Below are 20374 nucleotides of genomic sequence, written 5' to 3'. Positions count from 1 at the left end.
GATATTTCCTTAGATGGAGAATGCATAACATTTAACAAACGCCGTATATTAAAATGGGAATATCGATTTTTAATGAATCCTGTCTGATCATCCAAAACTATAGAAGATAGAATATATTAAAGTCTGCGAGCTAACAAAAGTCCTCGTCGGGAAAACAAAGAAATGGCTTAAATTCTTTATTGTAAAGTTCCGACATATCTTCTTTATATTTCATACGATCAGCTATAACTTAAGGTGAATAGTTCTCCACAGATCTGACCTTGTAGCCATGGAAATCGATCATTCCTTGTCGACGGGTATGGTGAATTAAAAGGTCCTTAATACGAAATTCATGAAAACTTAGAATGACTGACCTAGGTCTTGCTGCCAGCAACAGTGGCTTCAAATTCGGCGAGCGATATGCTCAATCATGCTTAGGCTCAGAAGTGAATAAAGCAGGGAATAGCTGCTTCAGAAAATTTGCAAAGAACTTCGTAGGGTCAGCGCCTTCAATTGATTCTTCAAGACCCAGAATTTGCAGATTATTTCTCCTGTTTCTATTTTCCAGATTGATAATCCTTTTCATCAATTTTTCCTTGGATAAAGATAACTCTTTGCAGAGCTTAATTGTATCTTCAACATCCTCTTCAAGTGTCAACAGCTTTGCAGTATTTTCCTGAATTCGGTTCTCATGCTCAGTTAAAGTTTCTTGGATTGTATCCAATTTGCCATTAAGTTGTTGAAACTCCTCAGAAAATTCTGATTTTTGCCGTTTAAGGAAGTCACTGATTGAATCCGAAGTGACTGGGGATTCTCTTTTGCAGAAGCGTTTGTTTTATCCCGAGCCACAGTACAGCAGTATTAGAGCATTATAATAAGGTTTCAAAAAAAAAACTGGTAGGAGACAATAAAGTAAATAGGGTAGGAGCAATCTAAAACGGTGTTACTGCATCAGCTGCCAACAGGGCTCTCCCTGGAATGAATTTTGAATACCAAGCTTAAACATGATTATATGTGTAAAAGCTTTGAGATACTAATTTCCAGCTATAAGATCGCCTTTATGACCATGATGTTAGAACCAAAATAATTGAGCCTTTATTAGAAAGTTAATGTAAAACTGATTTTCATGGTGGCTACCTGCTAACCATGAGACATAGCAAAAGAAAATCTCTAATTAATTATGCATATTTTATTCAAGCATTCTCAAGGAAATCCTTTGATAACTAAACTAATTTAGTGATGAGGTTTTGTAGTTAAAAGTGGACACTTTTTCATTAGAATATCTTTTCAAAATCTTTGGAATTATCATAATGAGTTTGCTTTAATATTATAAAAATTTTATGATAAATACATTTTCACTTGGAGCTCTGGTTGTCTGCATTTTATTAAAACACCAAATATTTATAGAAATCCTTGGACAAATTATAATCATAACTTTTGCAGAAAAGATGCTTGGAGAGTTGATGCACATAAATCAGTGCTGTTGCAGGATTGTCTCTCAGGGTGCGACTTGATTGCACACTGGATATGAATTGGTGCTCACAATTGCTAAGACAAGATCATGGACATATTTAGTATAATAACCTTTATTACCCAGAGATTTGATTATTCCTTGATGATTTCCTTTGTTTTACTGTTGGTAAGATTGAGATCCTCCAAATCCTTGCCCTTTTGTAGTATGCACTTCATCTTGATTGCAGTAGGGAAATGAACAATGCTCTGGGCTCCCTCGTAAGCATGTGCAGGTATAGAAATTCAAGTCAGTGTATGATTGAGGCCTCCCTCTTCTTGAGTTAAATTTCAATTCCTTGGCTTGATCCTGCCCATAATTCTACTTTTGTGTCTGTGCTGGTTCCCAGTTACACCACAGCCCATGGATTCTCACCCATTTCTTTATAGTTTTTCTCCTCGCATTTCTTTAATCACTGGAAGCCCTATAACTCTTCTGATCTCCATTCCCCTTCTGACACATCAGTCCACAGCCTCCTCTTGTGTCAAGGTGAAGCCACCGTCGGGGTGGAGGTGCAACACCTTATATTCCATCTGGGGTAGCCTCCAACCTGATGGTATGAATATCGATTTCTCCTTCCAGTAAAGAAAATCCCCTCCCCCTCCCCTATTCCTCTATTCCTCTATTCCTCTATTCCCCACTTTGGTCTTTTACCTCTTCTTTCTTGCTTATCCCTTCCTCCTGGGTCTCGTCCTCCTTGCCCTTCTCCTGTGGTCCACTCTCCTCTCCCACCAGATTCCTTCTTCTCCAGCCCGTTTCCTTTCCCTCCCAACTGACTTCTTCTATCAGATTCCAGCTAGCCTCCTTTCCTTCACCCCACACCTTTTTATTCCTGCATCGTTCCTCTTCCATTTAGGCCCTGAAGAAGGGTCTCTGTTCATTGTCAACTGTTTGTCCATTTGCATAGATGCTGCCTCACGTGCTGAGTTCCCTCAGCATTTTGTGTGTGCTCCAGTGGAATTTGTCTACGTGGACTTGACAGAGTTTCACATGGGCGGATAGTCCTGAGAGTTCAGTCACTTGGCATTTAGGATGAAGTAGTAAACTGGATTCAACATTGGCTGCGCAGGAGAAGTCAGAGATTTGTAATAAATAGTTGCCTTTCTGACTAAAGGCCTGTAACTAGTGGTGTACCACAGGGATTGATACTGGGTCCATTGTTGTTCGTCATCTATATTAAGGGTAGGTAGGGTTGTAAAATGAGCTTGAGCTTTTGGCATATTTGCTTTCATAAAACAGAATATTGAGTACAGGAGTTGGAGTGTTATGTTGAAGTTGTATAAGACGTTAGTGAGGCTATATTTGGAGTATTGTGTGCATTTCTGGTCACCTACCTACAGGAAAGATATCTTTGAGATTGAAACAGTGCGGATCAAACTTGCAGGGGGTTGCCAGGACTTGAGGACCTAGGTTACAAGGAATGATTGAATAGGTTAGGACTTTACTCCCTGGAGCATAGGGAAATGAGGAAAGATTTAATAAAGGCATGCAAATTATGAAGGGTATAAATAGGGTAAATCTTTGGAGAGGCCAACCAGATCTTAGTTCTATTATTCAGATGTAGAATAAAAACAATGCTGACACCTTACTGTATTTAACAAAACTGCAATTCCATATTGTTAGCTGTGCCATGAAGATGGCTTAATCAGTTAAAAAAATATTTGGGATGGACTCTTGCTCCTGCAGAATTAGTCTTCCTTTCTGATTAGTTGACAAGTTCACTATATTTGGAATGCATTCATTTTTTCCAGTGTATATTAATTAGACATACTTGCACCACAAAAGTTCCATGCTATCCTGGTAGGTCTGCATTTCATGCAGCAATGATTTATTATTAGCCATGAATGTAGTCATCTAAAGTTACAGAGGTCAGACTTCAAATGTAAGATGTCATGAATAATTAAATTATTTATGTTAGCAAGATGGAGTGAACTATTGGCAGCATAAATTTGCATGACATGAATAATACTTAAGTAAATTCATTCTTTCTCCATTAATCTGCCATGTTTAAATTATTGCAGAGTACATAATTAGTTTATGTGAACCATGTCTTAAGTGCATGGTCATGAATTTTATTCTAGTGTTTGGCATGTGAGCAATTAAATTAAATAGACCAAGAAGATATCTGTAATTGTTCAAAGGAGCTGAGGAGGTAAATAGATAAGAAAATATTTATGGCTGAAGCAGTAAACCTGTAGGAAAGTAAACTTGGCGAGGAGATAAATTTCCTGATCAATTATTTATCACCTAGTTCAGGACAGAATTATAAATGTCTGAAAATTGGATTCTGGATCATAATGTTTGATTTGTGGCCCTAATCACATTCTGTCTGTCATTTAAGAATGTACATTCTAGTCTTGCTGTATTTGTGGAGAGAGCCTGCTAACATTTATGCTGCAATAACAGATAAAACCCTCACCATATAAATTAATTGTCGCAAAATTACATTGTCTTTTAAAGTAGAAAATTACAGGGTAAACCACATAGATACTCGTTCTTCAGCTCCTGGAGGGGTAAGAAATTGAAGCACAGTGCAGGAGTGGATGGTAGTTTGTAACTGGGGAGGCCGGCAGCAACTTTAGAAGAGAGAAAGTGAAAAGGCTGGTATCATATTTGAAGCAGATGGGAAGAGGAGAGTGAGATTGAGATGGGAGGTCAGCATTAAAATGTAATAGGCACGTCAGGGTAGCATAGATCGGAGAACTAACAGTTCATTGTGGCTGGTGGAGGGGTTCTGGGGAGACTAGAAAGCAGATTAGCTTGAAAATTTTAACAAGTTTTTGATTTAGCTATAATACTCTCTCTTCAGCACCGCGAGGCTATAGTTTTGGAAATGCCTTGTAATGGCACAAAGTTCCCTGTAATACTCCCACAGGAAATAACATAAATTCTTGTGGTTCTGATTCAGAAATCACATTGTATTCACTTCCTAATAGTATTAATTTAACCAGCACCATTTCATTATCTATGCTGCAAATATAAATTGCTATATAATTCAGATTCAAAGTCTATACTTTCAAAAGTAGTTACAGGCTTAAGAGTTTTGGAAATGTACATTAAAGCTAATCAGACTAGAATAAAGAAAGTCACAGCACCTCATCTGTCCAATCTGAGAGCGCATGCCAGTTGTAATCCAAGCCTATTTGGTCAGGGTGGCTACTGTTCATTTTAAAAATCAAATGAGAACATTGTCAATGACTGAGTTTTGAGGCAATTGCATATATGCCTGTGGTCACAGTGAACTGCCTGTGCAATAGCAGCAAAGCCAATTTATTGAAGAGTGTAGGAAACAGACTGGTGACAAAAGCTATTGTATACTCCATCAATAAAATGATGCAATTTTAACATAAAAATGAAGCAAGTGTTAATTACAGAGAAACAATGCAGGCAAAATCAATATTAGACATTCAATATTAGACATTTCCAACACTGCAGTAATAAGTTTGATTGCCAAAAGCATAACCCAATCACCTCCTTTCTACCATACAGAATATAGCATTACCGTTATCACAGTCCATTTCTTGACTGGGTTGGAAGGCAGTCAAATTTTATTGACTGAAGGTTGTATATGTGATCTTAACAGCAGAGGCGTAATATCTATTAAAAAGCGAACTTGGCAAAAGAAAATTGAAGGTTTTATCAGCAGTCAAAAGCGAGTTAATGTAGTTACGTCTGTTTTCTATTCCTGAGCAGAGAGGGGGAAGGTAATTTTGCCTTGGTTTTAGACAAGCTGGTCACAGCGTCAGACTGAATCTGTGCCTTATTATTCCCACTAAATCAGGGACCTAAAGTTAACCCAATATTAATAAGAAACAATATGTGGACATTTTAAGAAGTAGAAGGTAAATATTAAAAAGGAATGCATATTTCCTTGTGAATGTAATTGAGTCAGAGAGTTATAGAGAAATACAGCAGGGATACAGATTCTCCATGCTGACTACTTTGTCTGCCTTGCTGGTCCGAATTTCCTGCGTTCTGCTGATATCTCTCCAGGTCATTATGGTCCCCCTGATTTGTAATGGAAACATAGAAACATAGAAAACATACAGCACAATACAGGCCCTTCAGCCCACAAAGCTGTGCCGAACATGTTCCTACCTTAGAACTACTGTACCTAGACTTTACCCATAGCCCTCTATTTTTCTAAGCTCCATGTAGCCATCCAGGAGTCCCTATCATTTCTGCCTCCACTACCACACCTGGCAGCCCATTCCACCCACTCTCTGCATAAAAAAACTTACCCCTGACATCTCCTCTGTACCTATTTCAAAGCACCTTAAAACTATGCCCTCTTGTGCTAGCCATTCCAGCCCTGGGGAAAAAGGCCTCTGACTATCCACACGATCAATGCTTCTCATTATCTTGTACACCTCTATCATGTCACCTCTCATGCTCCGTCGCTCCAAGGAGAAAAGGCTGAGTTCACTCAACCTATCCTCATAAGGCATGCTCCCCAATCCAGGCAACATCCTTGTAAATCTACTCTGCACCCTTTCTATGGTTTCCACGTCCTTACTGTAGTGAGGTGACCAGAACTGAGCACAGTACTCCAAGTGGGGTCTGACCAGGGTCCTTTATAGCTGCAACATTACCTCTCGGTTCCTAAATTCAATTCCACGATTGATGAAGGCCAATACACCGTCTGCCTTCTTAACCACAGAGTCAACCTGTGCAGCTGCTTTGAGTGTCCTATGGACTCAGACCCCCAAGATCCCTCTGATCCTCCACACTGCCAAGAGTCTTACCATTAATACTATATTCTGCCATCATATTTGACCTATCAAAATGAACCACCTCACACTTATCTGGGTTGAACTCCATCTGCCACTTCTCAGCCCAGTTTTGCATCCTAACAATGTCCCGTTGTAACCCTCCACACTATCCACAACACCCCCAACCTTTGTGTCATCAGCAAATTTACTAACCCATCCCTCCATTTCCTCATCCAGGTCATTTATAAAAACCACAAAGAGTAGGGGTCCCAGAACAGATTCCTGAGGCATACCACTGGTCACCGGCCAGTGTGCACAAAAATTTTGTGCTGTGCAAATTTTTTGCCCAGTGACATTATTTGCGCACTGAATAGTTTCTTCAATAAAAACAGTATAAATAAGCCAGTTCTAAAATGTGCAGACAAATCATTGCAAACTCCAAGTTGCCAACACCGTCCACATCAGGAACCAGAACATAAGAACACAAAGGAAAAGGAACTATGGTTGTGTGCAATTGTGTAGAATACTTAACAGGTCGAGGTAGAGGGTGATAACCTTTTATTCGCAGTTTAAATTCCTTTATGCGCTAGTAGAAATTACTAGGCTTACCCATAGCCCTCTATTTATGATGTGTTATGTTTAAACCTCGTGTTATTATATTAAACTTGCTGGAAATTTTAATTCTTTTGATGAAAATTTATTTCTGTGACTTTTCTTTTTGCTGAAAAGTATTGAAATGATGAAATTACATCAAAACTCATGAACATATTTGTATTTATTTATTTTAATGGCATAAGAGCATGAGAATTATGTGCCACAGGTACAGGGAATTAAAATTTCAAATTGCAAAGAGAATGGAGCAATGTATCATAAACTCGTGAAATATGATTGGGAACTAAATTCCAATGAGAAATGCAAAATTTATATAATACTAAAACTCTCATGCTCTGTCTGTCTGTTTGACTGTTTGTGACCTCCAATTAGCGCAAACGGTGCATAACAGCCACACATTTTTTGGCTAAATTGAATTAAAATGTGCTAACTTACAGAATGCAGGCAAAGTTCAGGGTATATTCATATAAAATTGCTCATTCCCCAAAAATTGACAGGCTGCCTTTCACCGGAGACCCGATCGGCCACATGGAAATCTGGACGCGACAGTCCAATGCATGCGCACAGCCAGCCTCAGCAGCGACACCTACTGGAGCAAAAGGGCAGGGCAGCTTTATTTTGAGGGGTCCACAATCTGCTAATCACCATCAGCATGTGCAGGATTGGGATAGATCTAACTGCCACCCATCAATAAGAGATAATTAAATTTTATTGTAATGACGTACTTCGAGACACCCATAAAACCCTTTGCTGCAGTCAAAGGACAGCAGTGACTATATCACGTCCATTTAGGAGAGCGCCAACCACATCATCAAGAATAATCAGCATCCTTTGGTGTTACTACTTCGTATCTTCTATCCAGCATTAGGGTAAAAAAAAAATGATCAGCCTAATTATGCTGCGTGGTCAAGAGATGACGCCAAACGTTGTCAGGAAGCGGCAAGGAGAAGGAGAGAACAAGAATCGGATGAGGCCAGGGCCGCACGACTCCAGGATCAAAGAGTCACGACAAAAAAATGATGAGAGAAGTAGAGACAGAGGAGGAGAGGCATGCACGGTTCCAGGATCAGAGACAAACAACAAACAGCAGAAGAGATGAAGAGGCGGGGGATGAAAGGACTGCACGTCTCTAGAATGACAACGAGAGGCCCGAGGGTGGCAGATAAACCAGAAATGATGCCATCAAATTGTCCTTTGCTAAATAAGGAGCAGCTATATTTGCTTTGCTATGCGTTGTTCTTTAATAAACTGAGGTTTTCTACTTCAGTTTCCAAAGCAAAGCGATACCAATAGCATTCAGGAAAATTTAATGTTCATTTTGGTCACATCAGACTGCATTACCTTTCTCTCAAAGGGTGCCCCAATGGGTCACCCCGTTGTCTAGTATATATTATCACTATGAGACACTTAAAGCTAATACCAATTGCTTTGCTTTTCATGAAGATGTCAATCTTATAATGCCATGATCTGAAAATTGTTTGGATTGATCCTAGTCGTAGAACACTACAGTACTGAAACAGGCCCTTCAGCCTGTCTAGACCATGCTGAACCATTAATTTGTCTAGACCCCTGTAATGTATGGATCTACTTTTCGAGCAATGACTCCCCTAAGCACTACGTATGATCTGTTGTCTGCACATGCACATTGATCTCTCTCTCTCTCTCGCTGCAATGTGAATATATCAGTTAAACCCATCTCCCACGAGCATGCTTTTATTTTAATTGATATGTAAGTTGCCCAGACACAACATCCCCAATACCCCCCCATCCATTCTGAACATTCTCAACATTCTCTTGAATGTTGCAATTGAACCCACATCCACCATTTGCACCAGCAGCTTGTTCCACACTGTCAACACTCTTTGAGTGAAGAAGTTTCCTTTAAACATTTCACCCTTCCCCCTTAACCCATGACCTCTAGTTGTCACACTCAACTTCAGTGGAAAAAGCTCCCCTAACTTTGTATACCTCGATTGAATCTCTCCTCAATTTTTTACATTCAGGAAATAAAGTCCTAACCTATTCAACATTTCCCTATAACTCAGGTCCTCAAGACCCAGCAACATCCTTGTAATTTTTCTCTGCACTCTTTCAATCTTACTTACATCTTTCCTCTAGGCTGCCGGTTTCCAGTGGTGTTCCACAGGGGTCCGTGTTGGGGCCGCTTCTTTTTACGTTGTACATCAATGATTTGGATTATGGAATAGATGGCTTTGTGGCTAAGTTTGCTGTTGATACAAGGATAGGTGGAGGGGCCGGTAGAGCTGAGGAAACAGGGAGTCTGCAGAGAGACTTGGATAGATTGGGAGAATGGGCAAAGAAATGGCAAATGAAATACAATGTTGGAAAGTGTATGGTTATACACTTTGGTAGAAGAAATAAACGGGCAGACTATTATTTAAATGGGGAGAGAATTCAAAGTTCTGAGATGCAATGGGACTTGGGAGTCCTCGTGCAGGATACCCTTAAGATTAACCTCCAGGTTGAGTCGGTGGTAAAGAAGGCGAATGCAATGTTGGCATTCATTTCTAGAAGAATAGAGTATAGGAGCAGGGATATGATGTTGAGGCTCTATAAGGCACTGGTAAGACCTCACTTGGAGTACTGTGTGCAGTTTTGGGCTCCTTATTTAAGAAAGGGTGTGCTGACGTTGGAGATGGTTCAGAGAAGATTGAGTAGAATGATTCCGGGAATGAGAGGGTTAACATATGAGGAACGTTTGACCGCTCTTCGACTGTACTCCTTGGAGTTTAGAAGAATGAGGAGAGACCTTATAGAAACATTTCGAATGTTGAAAAGCATAGACAGAGTGGATGTGGCAAAGTTGTTTCAAATGGTGGGGGAGTCTAGTACGAGAGGACATGACTTAAGGATTGAAGGGCTGCTATTCAGAACAGAGATGCGAAGAAATTTTTTTAGTCAGAGGGTGGTGAATCTATGGAATTTGTTGCCACGGGGAGCAGTGGAGGCCAAGTCATTGGGTGTATTTAAGGCAGAGATTGATAGGTATCTGAGTAGCCAGGGCATCAAAGGTTATGGTGAGAAGGCGGGGGAGTGGGACTAAATAGGAGAAAATGGATCAGCTCATGATAAAATGGCAGAGCAGACTCGATGGGCCGAATGGCCGACTTCTGCTCCTTTGTCTTATGGTCTTATGGATTACATCCACAACAAAAAGAAGGGAGTTAATTTAATTATCATGAAGATTATGTAATTAGGAATCAAATTATAAAATTAGATTTTTGCACGGTGGCTATGATCAAATGACTCGGATTTGATACAGTGCCATTGTGAATTAATTTGAGAGTGTAATTTGAGTCAGCATAACTGATTTAGTGAAATAGAACCAAGGGAAAATGTGGCATTTGTAGGTTAACAGAGAAAAAAATGTTAATCTTGCTGCCAAGGCGGGCTTACTTCAAACATGTAGTACAAATAAGCTTTATTCAAATCTAAAATGTGTAATTTATATGACAGTAGAAACAACGATAAACAAAAATACTCAGTGCACTTAAGAAGTGAAAACAGGTTTTGAGCATTGCTAGGAAAGGGATTTGGTGCGGTGGAATGACTGAATGTTGCATTAAAGAGAGATGTCACACTGCATTTGAAGTTAAGAAGTAGTGGCGTTGATAGATTTGGAGGAATGCATTTCAGGGTCTGTGATAAAGAGACTGAAGATTGAACAAAGCTGAGCCTTAGGCTCCTGGTCATAATATTGAAGAATATAATCACTGGAAGCTTGACCTTAAGCAAAGATGTTTTATTTTTGTGTGTGGAAGCAACTTTCAATAAAGCTTGAAAGAAGGTGGGGTAAATAATATTCTATCAAATTGTTTATTTTTAATTAAATGTCAAAGTATATTGTGAGAAGTTGCATGCCAGTTTTATAAAAAAAAGTCTCTAAATTTTCTGCTGTTATTGAATCATAATATGTTCCAGCATTTAAGCCACTGTATTTAAGATAATGAAGCTGAATCTGTTTGGTTCTTCAACTCCACCACCAACTATGCGGGGAAAAATCGAGTTCAATGGAATCAATTGAGCAATAAATGCAACTTAATACCCTTTGTGTATTTAAATACCAAATCTCTGAATGAGATATTATTGAAGTATTGAGGCTTGAGCAATGCTTTATATGGCTGCAACATGACATCCCAACTTTTAACCTCTCCCTGTTTCATTCTGGGTTCCCACTTGAAGAAGGCCTCTATTGTCCTAAATCCTTAGCAAAATAAGGTAATGTACCACCAGCATGAAGTGTGTCAAGGGGCTGGTCATGGCACACATCACTCCAGCATTGCAAACAACTGTGACTCACTGCAATTCATCTACTATTGCAAGAGCTCTATGTCAGAAAACATGTCCTTGGCCCTATACTCATCTCTGGAGCATCTGAGTAAAAACATTTACATTAGACTATTGTTTATTGATGACAGCTCTGCCTTCTAAGTTCAAAGTAAATTTATTATCAAAGTACATATAAATCACCATATACCATTGCGGGCATAATCTGTAAGTCCAATAATCATAACAGAATTAATGGAAGACTGCACCCAGTAAGACAGACAACCCGTGTGCAAAAAACAACAAAATGAGACATCTCCATCCACGATGGATTGGGCTGTTTCCGCTACTTCTTGTAGGATTTTCTTTTCAAGAACATTGTTGTTTCCATACAAGGCTGTGACGCAGCCTGTCAATATCTCCAACTCTTCGACTCAATCCCACCTTTTTGCACTGGATTCTGACTTCAGACCTTCAAATTCCTATGAGTGAACATAATCAAGAACCAGTTCTGGTCCAACAATATTGACGCCATGTCTGAGAAAGCTCCTCAGCACCTTTACTTCTTCAGGAAGTTTGAGAAATCTGCATGTCTCCTTGACTCTCACAATCCTGTCCAGCGGCATCACGGCTGGCATGGCAACCGCTCTTTATTCTTGAGACACCTCTCACAGGGCTTCCAATATCCTGCAGAAATAGTGAGATGTTTAAGATGAGATAGTGACAGCTTCTTACTGACTCAGCACCATGGTTGTTCACTGCTGGGGAACACTGTAGAGGTGTTGAAATGAAACATTGAAGGGCAAGTTTGAATGGTTTCACATTCCACTTAGACTCAGCTCTCTGAGGTACTTGGACCCACTGCCAGTCAGTCTCAGTATTATCACCATATGTTTGATGGGATACTGACCCCTGTGGTATCCTTTTCCAGTCCTTTCTCCTGTTCATATTAACTTTTGATCGAATAGAGAATATATAAGATATCAGTAGACTTTATCAGTTGTTTCCATTGAATACTAATGGTGGTAAGAGGATGTAAGTGATGTTGGAGAGGGAGTGATTTGAGGAAAAGAGCATAGAGCACTACAGCATAGTACAGGCCCTCAGCACCTCCATGATGGACTGACACTCCAAAGATGCCCTTGATGTTGTGCTGACCTTTTTAACCTACTCTAAGAGCGATCTAACCCATCCCTCTTACATAACACACTATTTTTCTGTCATCCATATGAATATTAAAGTTTTTTAAATACCCCTAATGTATCACTAGCTCCTGCTGGACTTTCAGAAACACATCACTGTCCTTGTAAAGAACTTGCATCTGACATGCCCCCTATACTTTCCGCCAATCACCTTAAAATTATGCCCCTTTGTATTAGCTGTTTGTATCCAGGGAAAAAAGTATTTGGCTGTCCATACTACCTAAGCTTCTATCATCTTGTACACCTCTGTGAAGTCACCTGTCATCCCCCTTCACTCCAAACAGAAGAGTCCTAACTTGCTCAACCTATCTTAAATAGAAAATCCCTCTAGTACAGTCAGCATCCTGGTAAAGCTCCTTTGCACCCTCTCTAAAGCTTTGATATTTTTAGACTGTAAGACCACAAGACATAGGAGCAGAATTAGGCCACCTGGCCCATCGAGTCTTCTCCACCATTCAATCATGGCTGATTCTTTTTTCTGTCTCTTCCTCAACCCAAGTTCCCGGCCTTCTCCCCGTAACCTTTGATGCCATGTCCAATCAAGAACCTATCAATCTCTGCCTTAAATACACCCAGCGACCTGGCCTCCACAGCTGCATGTGGCAACAAATTCCACAAGTTCACCAACATTTGGCCAAAGAAATTTCTCTGCATCTCTGTTTTGAAAGGGCGCCCTTCTATCCTGAGGCTGTGCCCTCTTGTCCTAGACTCTCCCACCATGGGAAACAACCTTTCCACATCTACTCTGTCTAAGCCTTTCAACATTTGAATTCCAGTGAGTACAGACCCAGAGCCATCAAACGTTCCTTGTATGATAACCCTTTTATACCTGGAATCACCTTTACAAACCTCCTCTGGATCCTCTCCAATGCCAGCACATCTTTTCTAAGATGAGGGGCCCAAAACTGTTCACAATACTCATGGTGAGACCTCACCAGTACTTTTTAAAGCCTCAGCATCACATCCTAGCTCTTGTATTCTAGACCTCTTGAAATGAATGCTAACATGGCATTTGCCTTCCTCACCACCGACTCAACCTGCAAGTTAGCCTTCGGGGTGTTCTGCACAGGGACTCCCAAGTCCCTCTGCATCTCAGATTCCAGGATTTTCTCCCCGTTTAGAAAATAGTCCGCATCTTTATTTCTACCACCAAAGTGCATGACCAATCATTTTCCTACATTGTATTTCATTTGTCACTTTCTTGCCTATTCTCCTAATCTGTCTAAGTCCTTCTGCATCCTACCTGTTTCCTCAACACTACCTGCCCCTCCACCAATCTTCATGACATCTGCAAACTTGACAGCAAAGGTATCTACTCCATCATCTGAATCATTTATATACGAGGGGTGATTGATAAGTTTGTGGCCTAATGTAGAAGGAGATGAGTTATACAGCTCTCGTTACATGCACATGCAGAAAGTTTGAAGTTAATAACTCATCAAGGATGATTGATATGTTCGTGGCCTAAGGTAGAAGGTGATATTAACTCCAAACTTTCTGCATATTCACTCAAAGAGTTGACCTGCATGTGCATGTAACGAGAGCCGTATAACTCATCTTCTTCTACCTTAGGCCATGAACTTATCAATCACCCATCTGTGGACACTTTCTGGAGGTCCAAGATCCGTATGCCACCACAATCTCTAACGCCACCTCTTTCAGAACCATAGGGTGCAGTTCATCTGGTCCGGGTGACTTATGTACCTTTAGGTCTTTCAGCTTTTTGAGCAGCTTCTCTCTTGTAATAGTAACTGCACTCACCTCATTTGCTTCACACATTACAACATCAGGCATACTGCTAGTGTCTTCCACAGTGAAGACTGATGCAAAATACTCATTTAGTTCATCAGCCATCTCCTTGTCCCCCGTTATTATTTGTCCTGCCTCATTTTCTAGCGTTCCTATATCCACTCTCAATTCTCTTTTATTTTTAACATACGAGGGTGATTAATAAATTTGTCGCCTAAGGTAGAGGAGTCAATTTTAGAAAACCTAGCACATTTATTTTTCAACATAGTCCCCTCCTACATTTACACACTTCGTCCAGCGGTCGTGGAGTATACGGATTCCTTCTTTGTAGAAGTCGGTGTCTTGGACCTCCAGAAAGTGGTCCACAGCAGGGGTGATTGATAAATCCGTGGGCTAAGGTAGAAGGAGATGAGTTATTAACTTCAAACTTTCTGCTTAATCACTCAAAGAGTTGAACTGCACGTGCATGTAACGAGAGTCATATAACTCACCTCCTTCTACCTTAAGAGAGGACTATGTTGAAAAATAAATGTGCTAGGTTTTCTAAAATTGACTCCCACCTTAGGCCACGAACTTATTAAACACCCCTCATACTTGAAAAAACATTTACTATCTACTTCGATATTATTTGCTAGCTTGCTTTCATATTTCATCTTTTCCTTTCTAATGATTTTTTCAATTGCTCTCTGTAGGTTTTTAAAAACTTCCCAATCCTCTATCTTCCCACTAATTTTTGTTTTGTTGTACACCCTTTCTTTTGCTTTTACAATAGTCTTGACTTCCCTTGTCAGCCACAGTTGTACTACTTTACCATTTGAGTATTTCCTCATTTTTGAAACACGCATGTCCTGCACCTTCCTCATTTTTCCCAGAAACACACGCCATTGCTGATCTGCTGACATCCCTGCCAGAGCTCCTTCCAATTTACTTTAGCCAACTCCTCTCTCATACCATTGTAATTTCCCTTACTCTACTGAAATACTGCTCCATCAGACATTACTTTCTCCCTATCAAATTTCAAGTTGAACACAATCATATTGTTATCACTAAGGGTTCTTTTACCTGAAGCTCCCTAATCACCTCTGGTTCATTACATAACACCCATTACCAACCTGATTTTCCCCAATTATCCTGCTTCTCAGCTTTTTACCTCTCTCTAAATTCTCTTTTCAGGACCTCATTGCGTTTCCTTCCTATGTCATTTGTATTAATATGTACCAAGACATCTGGCTGCTCCCCGCCCCTCTCCAAAATGTTGTGGACACAATCTGAGACATCCCTGACCCCAACATCTGGGAGGCAACATGCCATTCGGGTGTCCTTTTCACGTCCACAGTACACGTCTGTTGACCTCACTATCGAGTCTCCTATCACTACCGCTCCCTTCTTCTCTCTTTTTCCATTATTTTTCCAACAACGAGGCAAATAGAAAAGTATGAGGTTTAGTGGTAGCAGAAGAGAGATCTCTTTTCACACAACACACATAAAAGTTGCTGGTGAACGCTTTACGGGTAGGACCATTACAGACGGCGAAGAAAGTGTCCCGAAGGTGTGGATGGGTCTGATTTACGGGTAGGACCATTACATTTCTTTTCACATCTCTTTTTTTGTAAAGATTTCTATTCCGTTAACTGTACACAGAAACTTCTCAATTGCTTGCGCTAAATGCGCAGCATGGTAGCAGCTATGCATTTTGTTTTTTTTTTGTGAATTTCTGAGCATGGTATTATGTGCAGCCACTGGTAATTTGTGCATTTACTGTTGGCAACCAAGGATGAATTTCTGCATATCTGAAAAATGTGTGCGAGCTAAAGGAATGTTTTGTGATTCAACGTTTCTCATCTCTTCCAGATGTACCTTGAGTGTCACTTTGGAACAGGCCATAATTCTTGCAAGATGTCATGGCTTACCTCCACGTTATCTGATGCAGGCTACTGATATGATGAGAAAACAGGTATGGAAACTGAAAATTACATATCAAATAATTGTTTACTTTATAATGTTATCTGAACCCTTATGCTAGGGGATAAAGCAACTCTATCTATGATAGAGTTCTAAGAATTCAAGTTATTTCTCATTGACTTAGTTTCAGCTTAAGCTAAAAACTAAACTGCTAAGGTATTAGCAAAGTTTCATTCAGTTCTTTGGACCAAAAGAGCTGTTTATCATACTTCACTGCCAGCAGCAAATGCACAATTTAGCTTTGCTGCTTTCATTAGGAACGGTCAGCATGGCTTTGTGAAAGGTAGGTCGTGCCTTACAAGGCTGATTGAATTTTTTGAAGATGTGACTAAACACATTGATGAAGGTAGAGCCGTAGATGTAGTGTATATGGATTTTAGCAAGGCATTTGATAAGGTACCCCATGCAAGGCTTATTGAGAAAGTAAGGAGGCATGGGATCCAAGGGGACCTTGCTTTGTGGATCCAGAACCGGCTTGCCCACAGAAGGCAAAGAGTAGTTGTAGACGGGTCATATTCTGCATGGAGATCAGTGACCAGTGGTGTGCCTCAGGGATCTGTTCTGGGACCCCATCTCTTCGTGATTTTTATAAATTACCTGGATGAGGAAGTGAAGGGATGGGTTAGTAAATTTTCTGATGACACAAAAGTTGGGGGTGTTGTGGATAGTGTGGAGGGTTGTCAGAGGTTACAGTGGAACATCGATAGCATGCAAAACTGGGCTGAGAATTTGCAGATGGAGTTCAACCCAGATAAGTGTGAGGTGGTTCATTTTGGTAGGTCAAATGTGATGGCAGAATATGGTATTAATGGTAAGACTCTTGGCAGTGTGGAGGATCAGTGGGATCTTGGGGTCTGAGTCCATAGGACACTCAAAGCAGCTACACAGGTTGACTCTGTGGTTAAGAAGGCATATGGTGCATTGACCTTCATCAATCGTGAGATTGAGTTTAGGAGCCGAGAGGTAATGTTGCAGCTACCTAGGACCCTGTTCAGAGCCCACTTGGAGTACTGTGCTCAATTCTGGTCGCCTCACTACATAAAGGACGTAGAAACTATTGAAAGGGTGCAGAGGAGATTTACAAGGATGTTGCCTGGATTGGGGAACATGCCTTATGAGACTATGTTGAGTGAACTCGGCCTTTTCTCCTTGGAGCGATGGAGGATGGGAGGTGATCTGATAGAGCTGTACAAGATAATGAGAGGCATTGATCGTGTGGATAGTCAGAGGCTTTTTCCCAGGGCTGAAATGGCTAGCACGAGAGAGCATAGTTTTAAGGTGCTTGGAAGTAGGTACAGAGGAGACGTCTGGGATAAGGCTTTTACGCAGAGGGTGGTGAGTTCGTGGAATGGGCTGCCGGTGGTGGTGGTGGAGCTTTTAAGAGATTCCTGGATGGCTACATGGAGCTTAGAAAAATAGAGAGCTATGGGTAAGCCTAGGTAGTTCTAAGGTAAGGACATGTTTGGCACAGCTATGTAGGCCGAAGGGCCTGTATTGTGCTGTAGGTTTTCTGTGTTTCTATGTTCCTCTGTTAACCTAATGATATATAGGATTTGAGTTATTTGCCAGGTATTTTTGGTACTGCCTAGCAGGAGGGTTTTTAATATTTAGCAATATCACACATTTTTGCTTATAAAAACATTTTCCATTAATTTGGTAACTGTTGTTTCCTATCATTGAAATCAAATTGGAAATGACATAAATAGTGTCTGCATAGTCAGTGTCCTCACCATCATCCATCATCAGCTGTAATTTTATTAATGTTTATTTCTTCTATTGGCCTGCCCCACTCTGATTTAACCAGTCATATCATCGAGTTATTCCAATATGCGTCCACCAAACGAATGTGATTATCAGTGCACATTTTAATTCTGAATTCTTAAAACATAATTCAAGATTTACTTTATAAGCATGTGGTCAATACAGAGGATTATTTGTATAAATAAAGTATTTTTGAAGTAGGTCAAGGAGTTTTTTGATTACAGTTAAAAACTAAGAAATGTTAGCTAAATTTATATCTAGCTAATACAAGATGCATTTTGTATGCATGGACTTTCAGCAAACAGCCAGACAATAGAAGATAAGTTTGTGTGAAATACTTTTTTTCATTATGGAAGTTTTCCTCCAAAAGATTGGAAGTCACATTTGTGTTTTGCTATTGTAAGAAAAACGTGGCTCACATAGCTACCAAACACTTGCATTGGGAATAGATCTGTAGATGTTTACAACCTTCTCTGGCTTCTATTGGGTTGGTGAAGGTTGGCAAATTTTGGCAAACTGGGAGAGCCATTGGTGCAATCATTATTTAGGTACTGAAAATCCAAATATCTGTGATTGTCTTCCACAGCTAAGTCAGATGCAAAATTTGCTGCAAGAAAATGTGATTAATTGAATCAAAATTGACCAATTGTAACATCCCAACTGGGAAATGAGGACAGTGGCACAGGAGTCATTCATCAGCATCTCCCATTGATGACACTGAAAATTGATTTTGTTTTAAAATTTAGGCCTAATCCTTGTATATTTTTCAAAATAATCACAATACATAGCATTGATCCTGGATCATAAAGCCCAAATTCTAAACACGGTCCTTCAAGTAATCCGTTGATTGAAGTCTTAACTCTCCACCTGATTTTCATTCTACTCAGACAGTTTATCACAGTGTGATAAAATTAATTTTCTTAAGTATTGTGTGAATATAAATGTTTATTTATCCATTTTACTCCCAAGGTTATTTGATAATGAGCTCATCATCTCTTATTTATGCACTGTTGATCATTCAATTTTTAATTTAGCAGATTGATGAAGCTCAGTTTAAGCCTCTATATATGAAAATAACGTGGCCATGGTTCCAAGGGAAATTAAAAGTTCCTTTGCATAAACTCCTCTTGAATTAGCAGTACCTTGTTAGTTAATTGATCATATGTGGCCAACAGAAAGCCCCGTGAAACAATTGCCCGGGAACAAACTTGACATTCACGACAGACATCCTTAATGTTCACCTGAAAAAAATGGGCATTTAAAAACCTAATGTTATAATCATCTTGACAGCCATCAAAGGTTGCCATACTGATGCAAATCTACTCAAATAAAATAGCACAATTCTGTCATTATCTTCCTGCTGAAACAAATTCTTACTGATAATAAATGCCATGTTTTCTGGTCATTCCTGTCACTAAAGTAGTGAATCTAATGACAGGTACACAACAGGACCAGCTCAAAAATTCTTGAGGTTTTCTCTGATCCATCTGGGTCATCTTCAGCCAAATTCAGATGTCAGTGAATACAACACATTATTATTATTATATTACTTAACATATCCATTACTATTAACAATCTGATATTTCTTGCCTCTGCTGTTAGTTTTGATTGGATACCTGAATAGTCCTGTGTAATGCCTTGGTTCATATTTTTACTGTTATGCTGTATGTATTTCATTTAGCAGTTCTGTAAGAGCAGTCAGTTCTGTTTTCAGCCTGTTTGGGTTATAGTTGAAGATCAGAGATGAGGAGAATTATGTGCCATCTAATTAGGATGGTCGGATTAAGGGGAGGTTTCTCTGGTGAGGGATACTAAGGTTGGGCTTGTGGCTTTTGTTCAGCAGGAGATGAAGAGGAAGATGCTGGAGAGAAACAGTTACAGCATATGATTAGATTAGATTAGATTCAACTTTATTGTCATTATGCTGAGTACAGATACAAAGCCAATGAAATGCAGATAACATCTAACCAGAAATGCAAAGAATAGAGTTATTTACAAAATAACTGTGAATAAAAATTAAGTGCTACAGCACACAAATATAAAAGTACTGAGACAGTACAATATGGGTGCAATACTGCTTAGCGCTGTGATGTGAGGTTCAACAGGGTCACAGCCTCAGGGAAGAAGCTTTTCCTGAGCCTACTGGTGCAGGAGTGGAGGCTCCTGTAGCACCTACCAGATGGGAGGAGAGTAAAAAGTCTGTGGTTAGGGTGAGATGCATCCTTGATAATGCTTTTCGCCCTGTCCAGGCAGCATTTATGGTAGATGTTCTCAATGGTGGGCAATTGGGTGCCAATAATCTGTTGGGCAGTTTTCACCACACGCTGGAGTGCTTTGCGGTCCGATACAGGACAATTGCCATACCACACTAAGATGCAGTTGGTGAGTATGCTCTCAATGCTACAGCGGTAAAAGTCCGTAGGTATCCTGGGACAGAGGTAAGCTTTCTTGATGCTCTGCAGGAAATAAAGGTGCTATTGCGCCTTTTTGATCAGGATGGCGGAGTTCAGGGACCAGGTGAGATCCTCAGAAATGTGGACACCAAGGAATTTGAATCTTGATACACACTCCACTACAGCTCCATTGATGTAGATGGGGAT

The 20374-nt window shown here is 40.0% G+C and overlaps 1 protein-coding gene across 4 annotated transcripts in view; it reads left to right on the top strand.

The window, feature by feature from the left end:
- Window positions 1-20374, top strand: part of prex2 (phosphatidylinositol-3,4,5-trisphosphate-dependent Rac exchange factor 2) — a 407250-nt gene that overhangs the window by 339985 nt on the left and 46891 nt on the right. For all 4 annotated transcript variants that reach the window (XM_072254160.1, XM_072254142.1, XM_072254151.1 and 1 more), the window contains one exon: window positions 15903-16005. In XM_072254160.1, the coding sequence (XP_072110261.1) occupies window positions 15903-16005 (103 nt within the window). The remainder of the gene's footprint in view (window positions 1-15902; window positions 16006-20374) is intronic.

Source organism: Mobula birostris, chromosome 1, assembly GCF_030028105.1.
Source record: "Mobula birostris isolate sMobBir1 chromosome 1, sMobBir1.hap1, whole genome shotgun sequence".
NCBI lineage: Eukaryota > Metazoa > Chordata > Chondrichthyes > Myliobatiformes > Myliobatidae > Mobula > Mobula birostris.
Note: the sequence above shows the minus strand (reverse complement) of the source record. Positions and strands in the feature narration are given on the sequence as shown.